Consider the following 15,373-nt stretch of genomic DNA (forward strand, 5'->3'; position numbering starts at 1 on the left):
GGCCTTCCTATTGGATGTCTTGAAGTCAAACTGATGGACGTTGGCTCTATGGGGTATCTCTCGACTGACACAATCCATGGTAAGGTTTCGCCGCTTTGTAGTAGTAGAAGTAGTAGTAGTAGTAGTAGTAGTAGTAGTAGAGGTAGTAGTAGTAGTAGAGGTAGTAGTAGAGGTAGTAGTAGTAGTTGTAGTAGTAGTAGTAGTAGTAGTAGTAGTAGTAGTAGTAGTAGCCTTGCATGTTCCAACTTCAGATGCCGATGGTGCCCATCCTATAGCGTGTAAGGGACGAGGTGAAATTTGCTATAGAGGCCCTTCCACATTTTTGGGGTAACTTCACAAGCGCGTGGTACTCTTTGGTGTTAATTGTATGCCTTAGGTATTACAATATGCCCGAGAAGACCAGGGAGACCATCGATTCGGATGGTTGGGTCCACAGTGGAGATATCGGGATTTGGCTCACCAGTGGTCAGTTGAAAATCATCGACAGGAAAAAGAGTATATTCAAACTCAGTCAAGGAGGTAGTGCTAAGAGGCACCATCATCATATATACTACTTGTTTTTTCAGAATACATAGCTCCTGATAAGATCGAGAACGTCGTCACTCAGTCGCCGTTAGTGGCACAAGCCTTCGTGTATGGTAACAGTTTCCAGTCGCGACTGGTTGCTGTTGTAGTGCCGGACTTCGAGCGCTTGCTGGAACATTTCCCGAGCACTGCTGATGGCATTGAGTAAATGAGCGATGATCCTCCGGCACCACTATCGGACGGTGTTTTAGGAATACGAAGGCTCTGTGTGAGAGCGACGCCGTTCGAATTCTAGTCTTAAGAAGCATCCAAGAGTTCAGCGATAAAAATAAACTGCGTGGTTTCGAGAAGGTATGAAGCTGTTCATATATCAACGTCGACGACGCCCGAGACCTCAGGTAAAAGCTGTCCATCTGAGTCCCGTCCCCTTCACTGCTGAGAATGGTCTCTTGACTCCGTCATTCAAGTTGAAGAGAGATGTGGCTTTGAAGACCTTCCAGAAGGATATTGACATGCTTTATGAAAACATCGGGGATAAGGTACGCTTTATCGTTCACTAGTAAAGCAGTTATGTTTCCATTTTCTCAGATGGCTGTTGCTCCCCGTACTGAACAATAATCCCGTGAACCACACAGGCCTGTTTCGTTTTACTGTTACTTTCTGTTCCTCTCGGTCTGTGTGCTGAGCCTTTGATGAGAGAGTAGCTGTTTGTCACCAATTTTGGCTTCCATCACAATAGTCGTGACGCTGGGGAATCCCAGAAAAGACCACTTCAGCAGGTCTACCGTCATGATACCTTTGTTGATGGTTTCTGTCTAGTATTGTCTCTTTCTCGTCATCGTAAAACAACTTTCATATCCATACCTCGTACTTCACGTTTGAAGAGTTGACAGCTGTTTTCTGATCCGACGTAATACACTCAGATGGTAATAATGTTTGTCTCCTGCGAGAGCTGATTTGTGTTGACGTAGCCCATGTATAAAATCCTATCCGACGCTCACCATACCCCCCCGAAAAACCCCATATTCAAATACGGATATTTTCAATCCCCTCCCTGCAAACTTACGGTTAGCATAACATCAACTTATTGGAAAATCGACAAAACTCTTTAGCAGGAATTCACGTGTATTATGTTCCGATTCGCGGATTGTATTCAGGAGCGTCTTGGCCGATGGTAGTAAATGACCAACACAAATCATAAGCAGACGATAACAATCTTATGTTCAGATGAAAAGTCTTGGGGACTTGATTCCCCATTCAAAAGTTGTTTCAAAAATACGCGATCGTCTTCAACAGACTTGCCGTCAATCAGTCTGGCGCAGATTCTGCTTACCACCAACCTGACATGAAACATATTCGACAACTCTCTTCCTGCACCAAAGCCAGTCCCGTCCGCGAGTGTAGTACCTTGTCACCGATTCCGATGTACATGTCATCAACCTCTTTTTGGAACCTGGCGCTGGCAACGTTGCGTTTGAGCTTGAACGAAGGTGTGAGAAGGTCGTTCTCGACGGTGAAAGGTTCGGGAATAAGATGGATTGCCTTGACCTACGAGACCGCATGTTAGCTGTTACAACACAAGTGGATTGAGGTCATCCCTCACCATTTCAAATCCTCGGAGTCTCTCTGCGATTGAGTACTCTCGAACACTGTCCAGAATAGCCTTATTAACTTGCTCGTTCTTGCAAAGGCTGGCAGGATCACTGAAGGGCAGTGGCTCACCAAACTAACTATGATGGCAGTCGTGGTGACACGTACGTCTTCCCTGCCTGTATGCCAGGGATACTTTCAAGCATCTCGAAGTCCGGAACGATCACAGCGACCAGACAGGAGTGGAAACTGTTGCCAAAAACGAAGGCTTGAGCAATCAAGCGAGACTGGGTGATCACGTTCTCAACGCGCTCGGCGGAAACATACTCTAACACGCAACACAGCGTCAACAACAATTCCGCTGAAAATGTAAAACCCACCTCCCTGACTCAGCTTGAAGATGCTCTTCTTCCTATCGATGATCTTCAGCCGACCAGTGGTGAGCCACAGACCAACATCCCCACTATGAAGCCATCCGTCCTCATCAATGGCCTCCTCAGTTTTATCAGGCATCTTGTAGTATCTAATACAACACATAACTCATATCAATACTCCGAAAAAGAACCTTCACCCTTGGAAAACTGAAGGACCTCTAAAGCAGATCTCTCCCCGTCCCTTGCATTCGATCGCGGCATCACCACTACCTACACAAAAACAATCTTACTCGGTTCGAGTAATATAAGAACATACCATGCTGAGTGTCCGTAGATAGGTACCCCATCTCTGGCACATCAAAAAGCTTGATATCCATACAGCAAACTGGTTGTCCAACATGACCCGTAGTGAAGTCGTGAGGATGCGAATAGGTAGCAAGGCAGGTGCACTCTGTTTGTCCATAACCCTCGGCCACAGCGCAGCCAAAAAATACCCTTAAAAAGTCCATAACATGAGTAGCAAGAGGAGCACTCCCACTGGCAACCAACTGAACTCTGTCCAAACCTATCCTCGCCTTAATCTTATCGAAGACCAATTTGTCCCATAGAGGATGCTTCAATATCCCTTGTTCTAATCTAGCTTTCTTAGCAGCCATTGCATGCTCGAAAAGATAGGACTTGATTCCACCAGCAGCACGAGCACCGAGTGTGATCTTGTCGTAAAGACGATTCAGCAACCTTGGCACCGACACGAAAATGGTCGGTCTGAGCGCAGCGATATCCTCCATAATCTTCAAAGGCTCTCCTTGATAAAAGCCAACCGCAACTCCAAGATGAACTAGACTTATACTGATCAACCTCTCCATAATGTGTGGCAGCGGCAAGTAGCTGAGATAGTATTGTTGAGAGCCTCTTATATCCATGATGGGAGTCTTAGTACCCAAAAAGACTATGAAAGAACTCACATTGGCCACTATATTGCCATGAGAGTTCAGGGCACCTTTGGGATCACCAGTGGTACCACTGGTATAACAAAAGGTAGCGATATCGGTGGGATCACCCTCTAGGGGTTCATCATCAAATTTGCTTCCTGTGTTCTCGACATCAATGAAGCTATGCAACTTTAGCCCGGCCTCGGTCATAGCAGTAGTCACTGATTCTGAGCATGCCTCAGGATCGACACAGATGATGTTGGTCAGAGAGGGGCACTCAGCCTTGCAAGCCACAAGGCGAGGGATCTGCGAGGCGGTACAGACTACTGTCTCCAGTACCACTTGATTCACGATGTAGTCGACGACATCCTCGCCGAGGGTATCATAAAGGGGTACCGTCGTAGCCCTCCTAGTGAATGCTCCTTGCTCAGCGATGATCCATTCGGATCTGTTCTTCATGTAGATACCGATTACTCTCATCGAGCCATCCCCAGATTTGGATAGTAGATTGAGATGCTCCAATCCTCTACCGAAATTGAGTATTCGATCATAAACCTCTTTATAAGTCTGCCATTCGTAAGGGCCAACCGAACCATCATCCAATCTAGGACGAGTCCCGTGGCAGGGCTGATCGGCATACTTCTCAGCGGCCTGAAAGATTGTATTCGTCAGAGGAAACAGTAAACAAAGCGCAGCGATAGCTCAGCCAATGGTCAACAAAAAGTCTCGAAATCCTCAGCATAAGCAACCCTACTCACGCACCTTGCGGAAAATGGCGAAGCTGGAATCCAACGACTCGTCACCGTCAATGACACTGAGGTTACCCTCAGCGGCATCTACATTTCTGTAGATTGGTCCGCTCTTACCCGGAATAGCCGAGTCGGGAACCTATGCAAACTAGTTTCTGACTGCTACAACAGTCCCATCTGATGCTCACCTCGTACGCGTAGGGTGATGGTGGAGACACAGAAACTGAGTTTCCCATATTTTTATAGGAAGTTCAATAACTGAGGACCATCACGCATCTCGAGACACCATAACGATCAAGTTTCACGCCTCCAGCATCGCGGCTAGCTTGTGCGCGCTGCCGTCTCTGTGGCTGGGTGATGTTCATCCGCCCAGTTGGAGGCAGACGGCTGGAGTTTTCACTTGACCACCAATTCTGACTCTATCTCTAGTTCACTCCTCGAAATCCTAGAGCACCATTGAGGATATGATCTAAGAAAATTGGGTCCATTGGTAGAGGCATACACCAACTCCGCCATGCACGCATGAGCATTGTTCACGCGTGCAGGGCGTAGCGAGGAGTGGCAGGTCCCGTCATCAACGATCGGTCATGTCTCGCGCAACTCTGATCGCGCAATTCTCAACCACACCCTTCGGAGACTCACACCGCCACTATTGGGACCGCTCCCAGTGGAAGCCTCCCACTCGAGTGCGATGATGGAAAGATGCATCAGGCGGATAATGACAGATCCTTTTCGAGCGGAGTGGACCTTTGTGAGACCACAATGATCTCTGTGGAGTTAACAGGAATTGCAGTCCCGCCGTACGTGCGGATGTACGGCCGAGTGTTGTGCCCGAGATAAGCATAAGTGTACGTATAAACATGCGACTTCACGCGGTATAAAATTCGTTTGGTAGCGCAAAAGTCAAAGTCTAGTTTTATTCGATTGATTATGAGAGAATCATCACACTAAGGCATATCCGAAGTGGCATAGCCGCCCCGGCCGCAAAATGGATTGTACTGAAGCTTATTTTAGGCTGGCATAGCTGCCCCAGCCGGACAAATTTGTTGTATCAAGGCATATCTCGGGGTGTCATAGTCACCCCGCCCGAAGAGAATGGGTTTACTAAGACATATCTTAGGCTGGCATAGCCGCCCCGCCCAGAGAAATTGGTTGTGATACGGCTTATCTTGGAGTGGCCCAGCCGCCCCGTCTGTGGGAATTGCTTATACTTGAGCATTTTGTAGGCTGGCATAGCCGCCCCGTCCGCAGAAATTGCTTGTACTTAGGCATAACTCAGGCTGGCATAGCCGCCCCGTCCGCAGAAATTGCTTGTACTTAGGCATAACTCAGGCTGGCATAGCCGCCCCGTCCGCAGAAATTGCTTGTACTTAGGCATAACTCAGGCTGGCATAGCCGCCCCGTCCGCAGAAATTGCGTGTACTTAGGCATAACTCAGGCTGGCATAGCCGCCCCGTCCGCAGAAATTGCTTGTACTTAGTCATAACTCAGGCTGGCATAGCCGCCCCGTCCGCAGAAATTGCTTGTACTTAGGCATAACTCAGGCTGGCATAGCCGCCCCGTCCGCAGAAATTGCTTGTACTTAGGCATAACTCAGGCTGGCATAGCCGCCCCGTCCGCAGAAATTGCGTGTACTTGGGCATGACTCAGGCTGGCATAGCCGCCCCGTCCGCAGAAATTGCTTGTACTTGGGCATAACTCAGGCTGGCATAGCTGCCCCGTCCGCAGAAATTGCTTGTACTCAGGCATAACTCAGGCTGGCATAGCTGCCCCGTCCGCAGAAATTGCTTGTACTTAGGCATAACTCAGGCTGGCATAGCCGCCCCGTCCGCAGAAATTGGTATTACTGCGGAATATATAAGATAAATCTCAAATCCAGTTTGCGAACTACGAAAACTGCTTTGCTGTGTTAAAAGTTGGAACACAACGGAGCAATTCCCATCGGGTTACTGTGGAAAGCCGAGGTAGCGGATATCCTTCTAGGTTTTATTTTACTTCCAATATGGGTTCTTGCTGCTTTCGTGGCAAGTCCAGCATCGGGTCTTTCGGTGAATCCTCTCCTCCTGTACAAAATGCGTCCCCGGTTTGTTCGGACAAGCGCAGGCGTCGATTGTCGATGAATCAAGGCACGGACATGGGATTCAGAGCTACGTCGAGCTCGGACACGGAGGTCGATGAGACCTATCAACAGGGTAGTGAATGAATGGTCTACTTTGACATTCCATGGGGTCGTTGTTTAGGTAGAATAGTGATAGGAGATGAACCTCATAGGCGCTCCGATAGGCGGTTGTCCATAACCAGCCAGGCCGTTGCTGGCCCGCTCTCGCAACAGAAAGGTTTCGCGGTAGTAGAAGCTTTGAAAAGGGTGTTCACTATCGCCTGGTAGACACACTTCACACTCTTAGGATAAAATGTATGAGAAGCAGGGGACGACTGTTCCTACGACAATTGGATATGTCTGTAAGAAGGGCCTGAAGCCGGATAGTCCCAATCAGGATGACTTTGATATTGTTATATCGGATGATAGCGAAATGTAGTACTATGCTACCATCTCATTGACAATAGGTGTAAGAGGGGTGTATGCAGATACGCAGTCTTCGATGGTCATGGACCTTGTGGCCATATTGTGTCCAAGCTCTGTCAGGAGCTTTTACCTGATGTAGGTATCGGGTTATACTCTGGTCCCGCGCTCCGTAACCCTTTCTCAGTTGATTACCAATGATCCCAATTTTGAAGATGATTTGTCTAAGGCATTTAAAACTGCTTTTATCCGTACTCATGGTAACAATAGCAGTAGCGAGTACCGCTATCGACAATGTACTTACATTCAGTCCTATGCGAGCATATTGCGGAGTCGCAAGACAACTTCGACTGCTCTTTTTCTGGCTCAACTGCGACAATCGTTCTGCGCCGTGATGACTCACTGTACTGCGCATGGGTAGGCGATTCACGAGCTGTGCTGGCCACCATCAAGGTAAGCTTACGCAGTTTTACTCCAATAGAAGGTGCCTCTGCAGTCGTCTCTATCCGGCAATCGTCTCGTAGCTGTAGATCTATCCCGAGACCACAAACCCGAGTTACCCGACGAGAGAGCTCGCATCGAATCGCAAGGTGGCAGAGTCCTCAGGCTCGGCGGTGATATTCCCTACAGAGTGTTCGTGAAATGTAAGTATGTTCACTTTCATCTGATCTGCATTGCCGCTTACTTCAGCCGCCTTCTACCCCGGTTTAGCAATGACTAGGTCTATAGGAGATATTGTTGGTGTATCGGCTGGGATCTCACACATTCCGGAGGTTTCTGAGCAGTACGGTCCCCCAACCTGAATTCGTTCATACCGTATATCAGGACCATCAACGAGAGCGCTGATAAGTTTGTCATTGTAGCCAGCGATGGAGTATGGGAATTCATATCCAGTCAAGAAGCCGTTGATATTATAAGTAATGATCGCTGTTCCCGGTAATTGTAGGATGGGCTCAAACCAGATAAATACCCACCTAGTGAAGCACAGACTGCAGCAGAGGCTCTGGCGTATGAAGCTTGGCTGCGGTGGATAAAGGAAGAGTGCGGCAAAGTAGTTGATGATATCACAGTCATCGTTACATGGCTGCATCCATCTATTTGATCTATGGTGGCTCCTACATGTACAATAAGTATAATAACTTTAATAGTGAACTATTCTATAATGCCTGTGAATCGATGCAGCAGCATTGCTACACTTCATTAACTCAATCTAAGGGATCAAACTTGATTGTTTTCTAGAGCCTCAGCCGAGCTCTATCGTCGCGCCTGTCTTGTTTGCTTATGGCCCGCCAATATGATGTCCGCTGAAATTGCCATCTTTTCCTCCAGTTCTTGAGGTCTCAAACTCATTTTCGTTGTCCGCTACTACGAGGTGAATAGGCCTCATATTTTCAACGCCCTTCCCTTTTGTGTTGATAACAGGACGGGTGTACAAGTTCCTCACGAACTCGAGGTGTCGAGCAATCAGCTTCGTTTTGTCCTCTTAATGGTGGCTGCTGCTCCTACTCAAGCGAGGCCACAAGGGCGTGTCGGTGGCAGTAGCGACGGTGGTCATAGGAATAGAGGTTATAGGGTTCGGGAAAGGGAGGTATGGCCTATAGGCTCGCTCTACTAGATACGGGTGAGGCGTCTCTGGCGGCTGATCGTACCACAATGCTGCGGGTCAGCAATCTAACCCGTAATGTAGATGAGGAACACTTGAATAAAATATTTGGTGAATTAATGAACACCCATACCGCACTTGGCACGACAATATCTTCAGGAACGTATGCTCGCGTTGAGAGTGTTCACCTGGCTGTTGATGAACGGGTGATAAGACAGTTAACGTCTGCTTGATGACGGGGTTATCGCTTCTTCTCAGAGCCACCTCTCGAAAGGCTATGCGTACGTCCTCTTCGCCACTCGTGAGGGGGCGGAGGAAGCTTTTCTCCATGTAGACAAAGGACAGATTGATGGGAACGTGGTCAAGGTGATATTCTTTTCCGACTGGGCCTGCGATCACCTTTGGATATCTTCTGCAGGTCGTTTTCGTAACACCCCCCGCACCTCCCGCCGAGAGGCCTCGGAAGGCAGCAGTGCCCAGTGGTACAAGCAGTGTCGGTGATCGTAGGCCCCCTTTGATTGAGCACGTGGTGGTGACTTGTCGGCTCAGGTAGCCGCTCCCCTCCAAAGCACAACCGGGATGGTGCTGGTCACCACAGTCGGTGAGGATCGTTTTCACTTCCCATCAGCAGCCCACAATTCCCTTTCTAGGTTGCGTAGCCCGTCATCTTCGAGCTCCTCATCATCTGCGTCTGGCCTCTCTTCCGATACTGATGGTCGACGCACACGTCGCAGAAGAGGTCGCTCAAGATCTGGGGGAGAGCGGCGGGTGGGCAAACCTGGATAGAGTGTTTCCGATCGTTTCTATCAGCTCGTGTTCTATGGCTTTTTGACTAGCTCGTTTCAGGGTAACCGAGATAGGGGCTACCGGCGATAAGGAAGTTTATCTCACGTTTCTGTGAATCTTGTTTAGTTTGGCAATTTATGGGTGACACAACGTGTAACATAGGCAAACACGAGGATAAGTGCAGTGCTGTACCGGAGCCAGTGCCTCCCGACCTGCTACCGCATATTGGCAATAACTAGAGAAGTTCAATCCCTGCTTAGATTCAACAATCGCCGGGCTCCTCTCTCTAGCTCCGCCTCACGGGATTTCATGTCGAACCGATTATGCACCTCAGCTTGAGCTCTAGCAAATACCCGATCGACCGAGAGTAGGAGCGTTCTACGAACCATGGGATTAAGATAGGCCAGATCTCGCATTTGAGAAGAGGCAAGGAGATTCTCCTTAGAAGAGTCTACCGTGGATGCTGAGCGCAGCTAATCGTGTGCTGAGCTGGAGAAAGGGAAGTGCGAAGTCTATGACATGGGGTCGGCCACTCGTATTCCTAGTGAGGAACAGCTCGGTTGGCAACCCAGCGGCAAGGCTGGGAGCCAGGTTCGGTCAGGGGTGGTTCTGTGCAAGGAGTTGCAAAATCTGACTATAGCAGAGACTGCAGGCATCGAGATGAGCTAGGCAATTTGCAGCACTTCGTTTGGACTGTCGTTCCGCGACACTGCCCAAGTTCATGGCGTCGGAAGTATTGAGGATACGGCGTATCTGGTACGCTTCCGCACCAGATTTCCGTATGGTTCACAGAACGGCAGCCTCTGCTCCTTGGAGTGCGAAGAAATCTTGCGCCTCAGCCGTTATTCCGCCTCTTTCGATTAACTACCACATGTGGGAGAGACACTCGAGGAGTGGGACAAAAGGCAGTCGGAGTTGGCCTACACGTCTGCTAGGTCTGGCGCAGGTCGAAGCCTGGGAAGAAACAGGTTGCTGCTAAGTTTAGAAAGATACTAGACTGTGTGTACGAAGGGCGCAGTCGAGACTGTCTTGCTGTGCGGGACTATTTCAAAGGGGGCATTGAAAGACTGCATATGGAGGCTCAACGAGCCACGGGAAGGAGATAGACCGAGTTTTGCGATTGGGGAGGGGCAAGCAGGATCTACCGCGCAGGCTGAGAGCAACCAATCGTCTGCTGAGCCGGAGGACAAGGATAATCTGCATTCGATGATCGAATTTCGATCGGAGTTGCATTCCTAGCTAGCGATTTCTCGTAGCTGCCCTGTTGTGGGATTATGAGCAAAACAGAATATATCTCAGGCGAGAGCTGCGCCAAGTAATCAGTGAGCATACGTTGAGTTGCGACCATCAGCGAGACGTGATATTAGCATGCTTTTTGATCACGGTGATGAAAAAGGCGAGACGCTATTTTGGCCGAAGGTCCTCCCGTGTAGTTGTGTACTCGACGATCATCCAACGATAGCTAAGGTATAGTCTCTTAAACTAGCGATAATGTCCCCAACCTGGAAGTGTATCAGAAGATATCGTGCATGGGAAGCAGGAGGGCTGACCGTGTATCCCCCTTTTCCGACGAACGAATCAACCTTGGGAGATGGGGCGCACGACATAACTCGTCGAACTTCAGCCCCACGGTGGGTGCTTTTCTCGACATTTATTTCACCAGCGTCTTGATCACGATTCCACCGGGCAGAGTCTTCCCGCGCAGAATTCGGCCATTCGAGTTTGTTCACATAATAAAATTCACAATCCTTACCGCTTCGAACACTGAGTATTTATATTTCGAACATCCAACAGACATTCTAGTAGAATGTTTCTACTCTCCTTTCTCTCAAGACACACATATTGGCCTCAGCGGCATGTTGATGACACACAACACGTGCGGTGGCACATCTTCATGATCTGTCCTCTGTCCAAGCACAGCAGCTACGGTGGTTGGTTCCGATCCTTCAGAGTCGTTCACCATTCATCGATTGACTTGAACACAACAGAAGAGATAGCTCTGGATGGAAACGATAGCTAATGGTCGTTAGTTGGTACGATGATCTCTCTCTCTAGCAGTAAACTGTACTGATGATGATGACTTGTAAAGAGGACAGGAGAGAATGTACACTAGGTCGAAGCCCCTGTCGTGACAAGCGCTCACATAGTTGCCGATTTGTGAGCACCACAGAAATGAAACTCGGGTGAATAACATGTAATGGAGCGTTGGCTTTACTCTGTATAGAGGAACTGTAAAAATTAGAGTTGGATAAAGCAGAGTTTACTGTTGGTCACGAGCCATTATGGTCATGAAACAACGGCAGGGCTCGACCACTGCTCGCTCAGCACAATGCTGAGGTCGGGCAGGATTACTGTGAGCGTTGGAAGGGATAGAGGTATAGTCTCAGGCGAGGTTACATTTGACAGAAAATACGTGTCCAAGTCAAGATTATTGCTTCTTACGGGTCTTCATGCGGTTTGAGTTAACCTGAATGCAAGCACCGGGGATCGAACCTGGGTGGAAAACACGAGACCGTTCTCACTTTACGTGCCCGCCACACCATCCTCGAATACAGAATCAAAATCTTCCGAGTCAAAGAAGTATGCAGCAGACTCCGTCCGATCGCTAGAAGACGATGATCGCGTCATGTTACCGCCTCCCATATTGCGGCCGATCACTGGCCTGCCACAATAACCACTCCTCTCCATATACCCAAAACTTCGGCCCTACGTTTCTTCCCCATTATCACTTGACAGGGACAACCATCTCGGTCCGGCGCCCCCTAAGGCGGCACTGCTAGACCGGGGCGTGTCGATGACACTAGGACTGGATGCCTCGTGAGCGACTTCATGTACATCATCGAGACTCTCAAGATCGACCATGAAATGCTCCTGTTCAGCAAGTCGTTGCTCCTCCTCCTCCAACTCTTCAATTTCTCTCGGGGCAAATTGCTCCCACTTGGACGGATAGTCGAGAGCCTCGATGTTATCATGAGGGTCATAGGGAGGCTTATTGCCTGAGCGAAGCGGTGAACGCGCGCCACGAAAATGCAACTCGATACACTTACAGACAGCTGTGAGCTCAGCTCGGACGAAATCATCATCGCCATTCACGTTGCAACACATGAGCGCTGGACGTAGGAACCGCTGCTCCGGTCGCGCCTTATACACAAACCCCGTACAATCGTAGGATGTTGAACTGAGAAATTTCGCATCGCTCCGCTAAGAAAATGTGAAATATTTCATCCGAACTTACTCGCCGGCAGCCAGTATACCTCCTTCTGGGCCTATGGCTTCTACTTTTCGGAAGAATGCTACTTTGCCGTGTTGAAAGTATATCCCCACTCTGACCGACACTATGTTCCGCAATGCTGAATGGAGACAGTCTCGCAACAGCAAGTGGTTCTCTGTCGAGTCCTCTGAACCGGCAACCTGATATGCTGAGTGGTGACACGAACCACAGTGTCACCCTACCGCATAGGTCTCGAACTGGTCGAAATATTTCCCTTGTGAGGACAACACGGCAGAGAGCGGCCCGAAGGCTATCGCCCACATTGAGGGATCCGTCTCCAAGGCGAAGTCGCAGGTCTCCATCTTCTCCACAGACCGACCCGACGAGTCCGTCAACTTCGAACTTGGAATTTCCAGGGAGTCCATATCAGACGCTGTCGTAGACACACTACAAGACGGCGTTGGTGTCACCATATGGCTGCCATCGATGACCTGCAATACACTAGACCGACCCGGACTGCCCCATAGGGCCTACCCCGACCACCGCTCGAGTAGCACTAGGGCTGAAATGAAGGTCTACTAAGTACTCCAAATAGATGCCCCTCTCGTGCGTCGTTGGTATCTACCACAACATCTCACACCCTCCCCTACACGCTGTTGTATTACTACCTCAAACTTGCTTGGACAAGTGAACGAACAGGACCCCGAAGGTACCGATCTAACTCGACCGCCACCATTATCATCACCCTGTGCCGCATGAGACTCCCCCTGCAAGCCCGTGTGCTGTGACGGCGAGACGTCCTCCAGAGCAATGCTCAGGTCCTCGGCAGTGATATCAGTAACCTCTGTAGACCTCAGTTGGACTGAGGACGGCACCCCATCGCGTGGCACCAGATAAGGACACTGTAAAGGAACATTAATAGGAAGGACCAGAACAGCCAATAGGCGCACCTCTTCGAATGCGATACCGTTCATGAAGTGCCCACACCGCAAGGGCCAGAAACGGTAGTCGTCCTTCTCGCGATTCACCGCGTGCTTCAGTGACGTCCCAGAAGTCCCGGCGTAGATGGAGGGGTCGTCGAAGATTTCCCCGTCCATTGCGAAGCCATCGAATAGGAGTAAGCCGGTTTGCCTCCACACCGGTCCCAACAATTGCCGCACTCGCCTGAGGGAAATGCAGTACAGCAAGAGTACGAGGACAGTGACGCTCACTGGCTGGTCGTAGCCATCGCACTTAGGGAGCGGAAACCCAGGAATAGTCCGACAGACTGGATTGCCTCCTCTGGGAGTTCCCCCATAAAGTCACGCCCCTTCCACGATTCCTTTATGACCAGCTCTCGAGCTCTTTGCAGAAGTTCCAATATACTTTCCTCGGGCAGGCCGCCCGCTACTTCAAGTAAAGCATCAATGCTAGGGGATACATCTTTGCTATGATTCCATACAGAACAACATCGTACAGAGGAGCGAATACTACTGGATGATGAAGCAGTAGTAGTGGATAATGACATATGAAGTCAACTAAAACGGAAGGAAATTCAATACCGTCTCGGTGTGAACTCAAGTCGCAAAAAATGATACCACACCTTGTGGAGGTGAACGTAACATGGAACGTAGTATACGATAGCTCTTCCATACTTAAAACGTAGCGCAGTCTGATCTTAGGAAAACGTTCATTATATAACGCGCTGAAAGACAACGGCGAGCTTGTTACGATTCCCATGAAAAACACTACTCCGATGAACCCGGAAAATATTTCAATTTTCTTGAGCTGGTACCACAAAATGAAAAAAAATTTCCGTGGTTTAGGTTTCCATGCGGTATCGCCTCACTCCTCGCGACTGTACAGTTCAGCAGACTGTTTACCCCATATTAGCGTGAACAATAAAGGAGGTCATTGAGCCTACTTCTACTAGTAATTTTGTGAAAGCATAGACGGAGCAAACCCTATCTACATGCAGTTGGAAATTTACGAACAATTTCCACGCCCAAGCTGAGCAAGCGTCACTGATTCCCGATCGTATTCTACTGCCTCGGCAGAGTCATCAAATCCCTCCCCTACGTCGATACAGTCGTCAGGGTTGATACAAATGTCCTCCCCTGCCTGTCGGGCCTCAGAGTTTTCCTCCTTGGGTTGCCTTAGTAGGAGAGGTCGATATTGAGTTCTAAGTCGATATAGAGTTCGAAACCCGTATGAGCTGAGTCAGCTCAGCTGACAGCCAGCGGCTAGGGCTTCTATTATTCGACGACGTTCAGCACGTCACACGTGGTGCGGGACGCGGCGAAGAATTATCGATTAGTTGGGCGAGCGCGTGACGCAAGAAGAATCTTGCGTTGAAGAATGACTGCATCGATCACGCTATAGTTGCTGCTACTGGTCTACATTGAAGTGTTGGCTATGATGAATCAACCCATATTCTTGCTATTACCACCGCAGAGGTAACGATGAAGTTATACGGTTGAATCTGACGCCATAGTTGCTGATGCCTTTGATGATAAACGAATTTTTGACAGTAATCCACCGAGTCTTCTGTTCAGCAGAGGAGCTGCGGATTGAACAATTCTTTGGCTGTGTCTGAGGTTCTCTGATGAAAATGAACTAGTGATGAAATCAACCCTTTAATGGCTAGGATTCGTCTGTGATGTGGTAGGTGGAGGTCGCCGTTGTTACACTGGGCGCTCCTAGCCGCGTACGGGTAGTGGTAGAGTGAGGACGAATAACTGCAGTGGATTTAACCGCTTCGCTCCGCTACTGGTCGTCGTCGGTCTACTACGCTGCTAGAGTGATTACGAGAGAATCTTTGCCATCCGAATGTTAGTGGTTCGTGTTGGCGACAAGCACTCTTTAACACTCTATTAAAGGTGTTGTTGTATATGATGATGATCATTGAAAATTGAGAATAGGTCGAATCTTAATCGATCTAATCGAAGTGTCGATACTCATTAGCCCAACTGAATAAACAACTTTCGAAATCATTCGCACTACCGTATCGATGCCAGGATTGGAGGCCTCGCAGTTGCTCTGTATGCTAAGTGTTGAATAGATCCTTTTTTGCTTTCCCTCATGGCTGAGGTCGGCAAGAAGA

At 49.1% G+C, this 15,373-nt stretch overlaps 5 protein-coding genes across 5 annotated transcripts in view; 3 read left to right on the plus strand and 2 right to left on the minus strand.

Moving 5' to 3' along the window:
- The window catches only part of Pmar_PMAR006242 (Long-chain-fatty-acid--CoA ligase, putative), a 3,706-nt gene extending 2,235 nt beyond the window's left edge, over nucleotides 1–1,471 (plus strand). Inside the window, exons 4-9 of the mRNA XM_002774569.1 lie at nucleotides 276–327; nucleotides 377–519; nucleotides 567–729; nucleotides 777–876; nucleotides 924–1,064; nucleotides 1,114–1,471. Of these exons, the coding sequence (XP_002774615.1) occupies nucleotides 276–327; nucleotides 377–519; nucleotides 567–729; nucleotides 777–876; nucleotides 924–1,064; nucleotides 1,114–1,143 (629 nt within the window). The 3' untranslated portion in view covers nucleotides 1,144–1,471. The remainder of the gene's footprint in view (nucleotides 1–275; nucleotides 328–376; nucleotides 520–566; nucleotides 730–776; nucleotides 877–923; nucleotides 1,065–1,113) is intronic.
- Nucleotides 1,472–1,763: 292 nt separating this feature from the next.
- Pmar_PMAR006243 (Long-chain-fatty-acid--CoA ligase, putative) lies at nucleotides 1,764–4,454 on the minus strand. Its single transcript, XM_002774570.1, has 9 exons — nucleotides 4,359–4,454; nucleotides 4,184–4,309; nucleotides 2,806–4,072; nucleotides 2,687–2,759; nucleotides 2,496–2,638; nucleotides 2,284–2,443; nucleotides 2,129–2,228; nucleotides 1,933–2,073; nucleotides 1,764–1,865 (listed from the first exon to the last, which is right to left on the minus strand). Exons 1-9 carry the CDS (start codon nucleotides 4,404–4,406, stop codon nucleotides 1,830–1,832), a joined length of 2,094 nt encoding a protein of 697 aa, XP_002774616.1. The 5' UTR covers nucleotides 4,407–4,454; the 3' UTR covers nucleotides 1,764–1,829.
- A 1,718-nt stretch (nucleotides 4,455–6,172) lies between these two features.
- On the plus strand, nucleotides 6,173–7,657 carry Pmar_PMAR006244 (protein phosphatase 2C ABI2, putative; the record flags this gene model as incomplete). The annotated part of the gene is made up of 10 exons (XM_002774571.1): nucleotides 6,173–6,362; nucleotides 6,411–6,535; nucleotides 6,576–6,703; nucleotides 6,757–6,829; nucleotides 6,879–6,951; nucleotides 7,002–7,144; nucleotides 7,188–7,335; nucleotides 7,382–7,475; nucleotides 7,517–7,608; nucleotides 7,638–7,657. 10 exons carry the CDS (start codon nucleotides 6,173–6,175, stop codon nucleotides 7,655–7,657), a joined length of 1,086 nt encoding a protein of 361 aa, XP_002774617.1.
- Nucleotides 7,658–8,177: 520 nt separating this feature from the next.
- On the plus strand, nucleotides 8,178–9,195 carry Pmar_PMAR006245 (ribonucleic acid binding protein s1, putative; the record flags this gene model as incomplete). Its single annotated transcript, XM_002774572.1, has 7 exons — nucleotides 8,178–8,256; nucleotides 8,307–8,405; nucleotides 8,454–8,500; nucleotides 8,553–8,660; nucleotides 8,713–8,797; nucleotides 8,945–9,062; nucleotides 9,141–9,195. 7 exons carry the CDS (start codon nucleotides 8,178–8,180, stop codon nucleotides 9,193–9,195), a joined length of 591 nt encoding a protein of 196 aa, XP_002774618.1.
- Nucleotides 9,196–11,102: 1,907 nt separating this feature from the next.
- Pmar_PMAR006246 (hypothetical protein) lies at nucleotides 11,103–13,810 on the minus strand. The gene is made up of 10 exons (XM_002774573.1): nucleotides 13,503–13,810; nucleotides 13,242–13,455; nucleotides 12,960–13,193; nucleotides 12,826–12,912; nucleotides 12,534–12,782; nucleotides 12,316–12,491; nucleotides 12,128–12,258; nucleotides 11,791–12,076; nucleotides 11,603–11,742; nucleotides 11,103–11,547 (listed from the first exon to the last, which is right to left on the minus strand). Exons 1-9 carry the CDS (start codon nucleotides 13,796–13,798, stop codon nucleotides 11,604–11,606), a joined length of 1,812 nt encoding a protein of 603 aa, XP_002774619.1. The 5' UTR covers nucleotides 13,799–13,810; the 3' UTR covers nucleotides 11,103–11,547; nucleotide 11,603.
- Between the last annotated feature and the right edge of the window lie 1,563 nt (nucleotides 13,811–15,373).

Source organism: Perkinsus marinus (assembly GCF_000006405.1).
Source record: "Perkinsus marinus ATCC 50983 genomic scaffold scf_1104296958234, whole genome shotgun sequence".
NCBI lineage: Eukaryota > Perkinsozoa > Perkinsida > Perkinsidae > Perkinsus > Perkinsus marinus.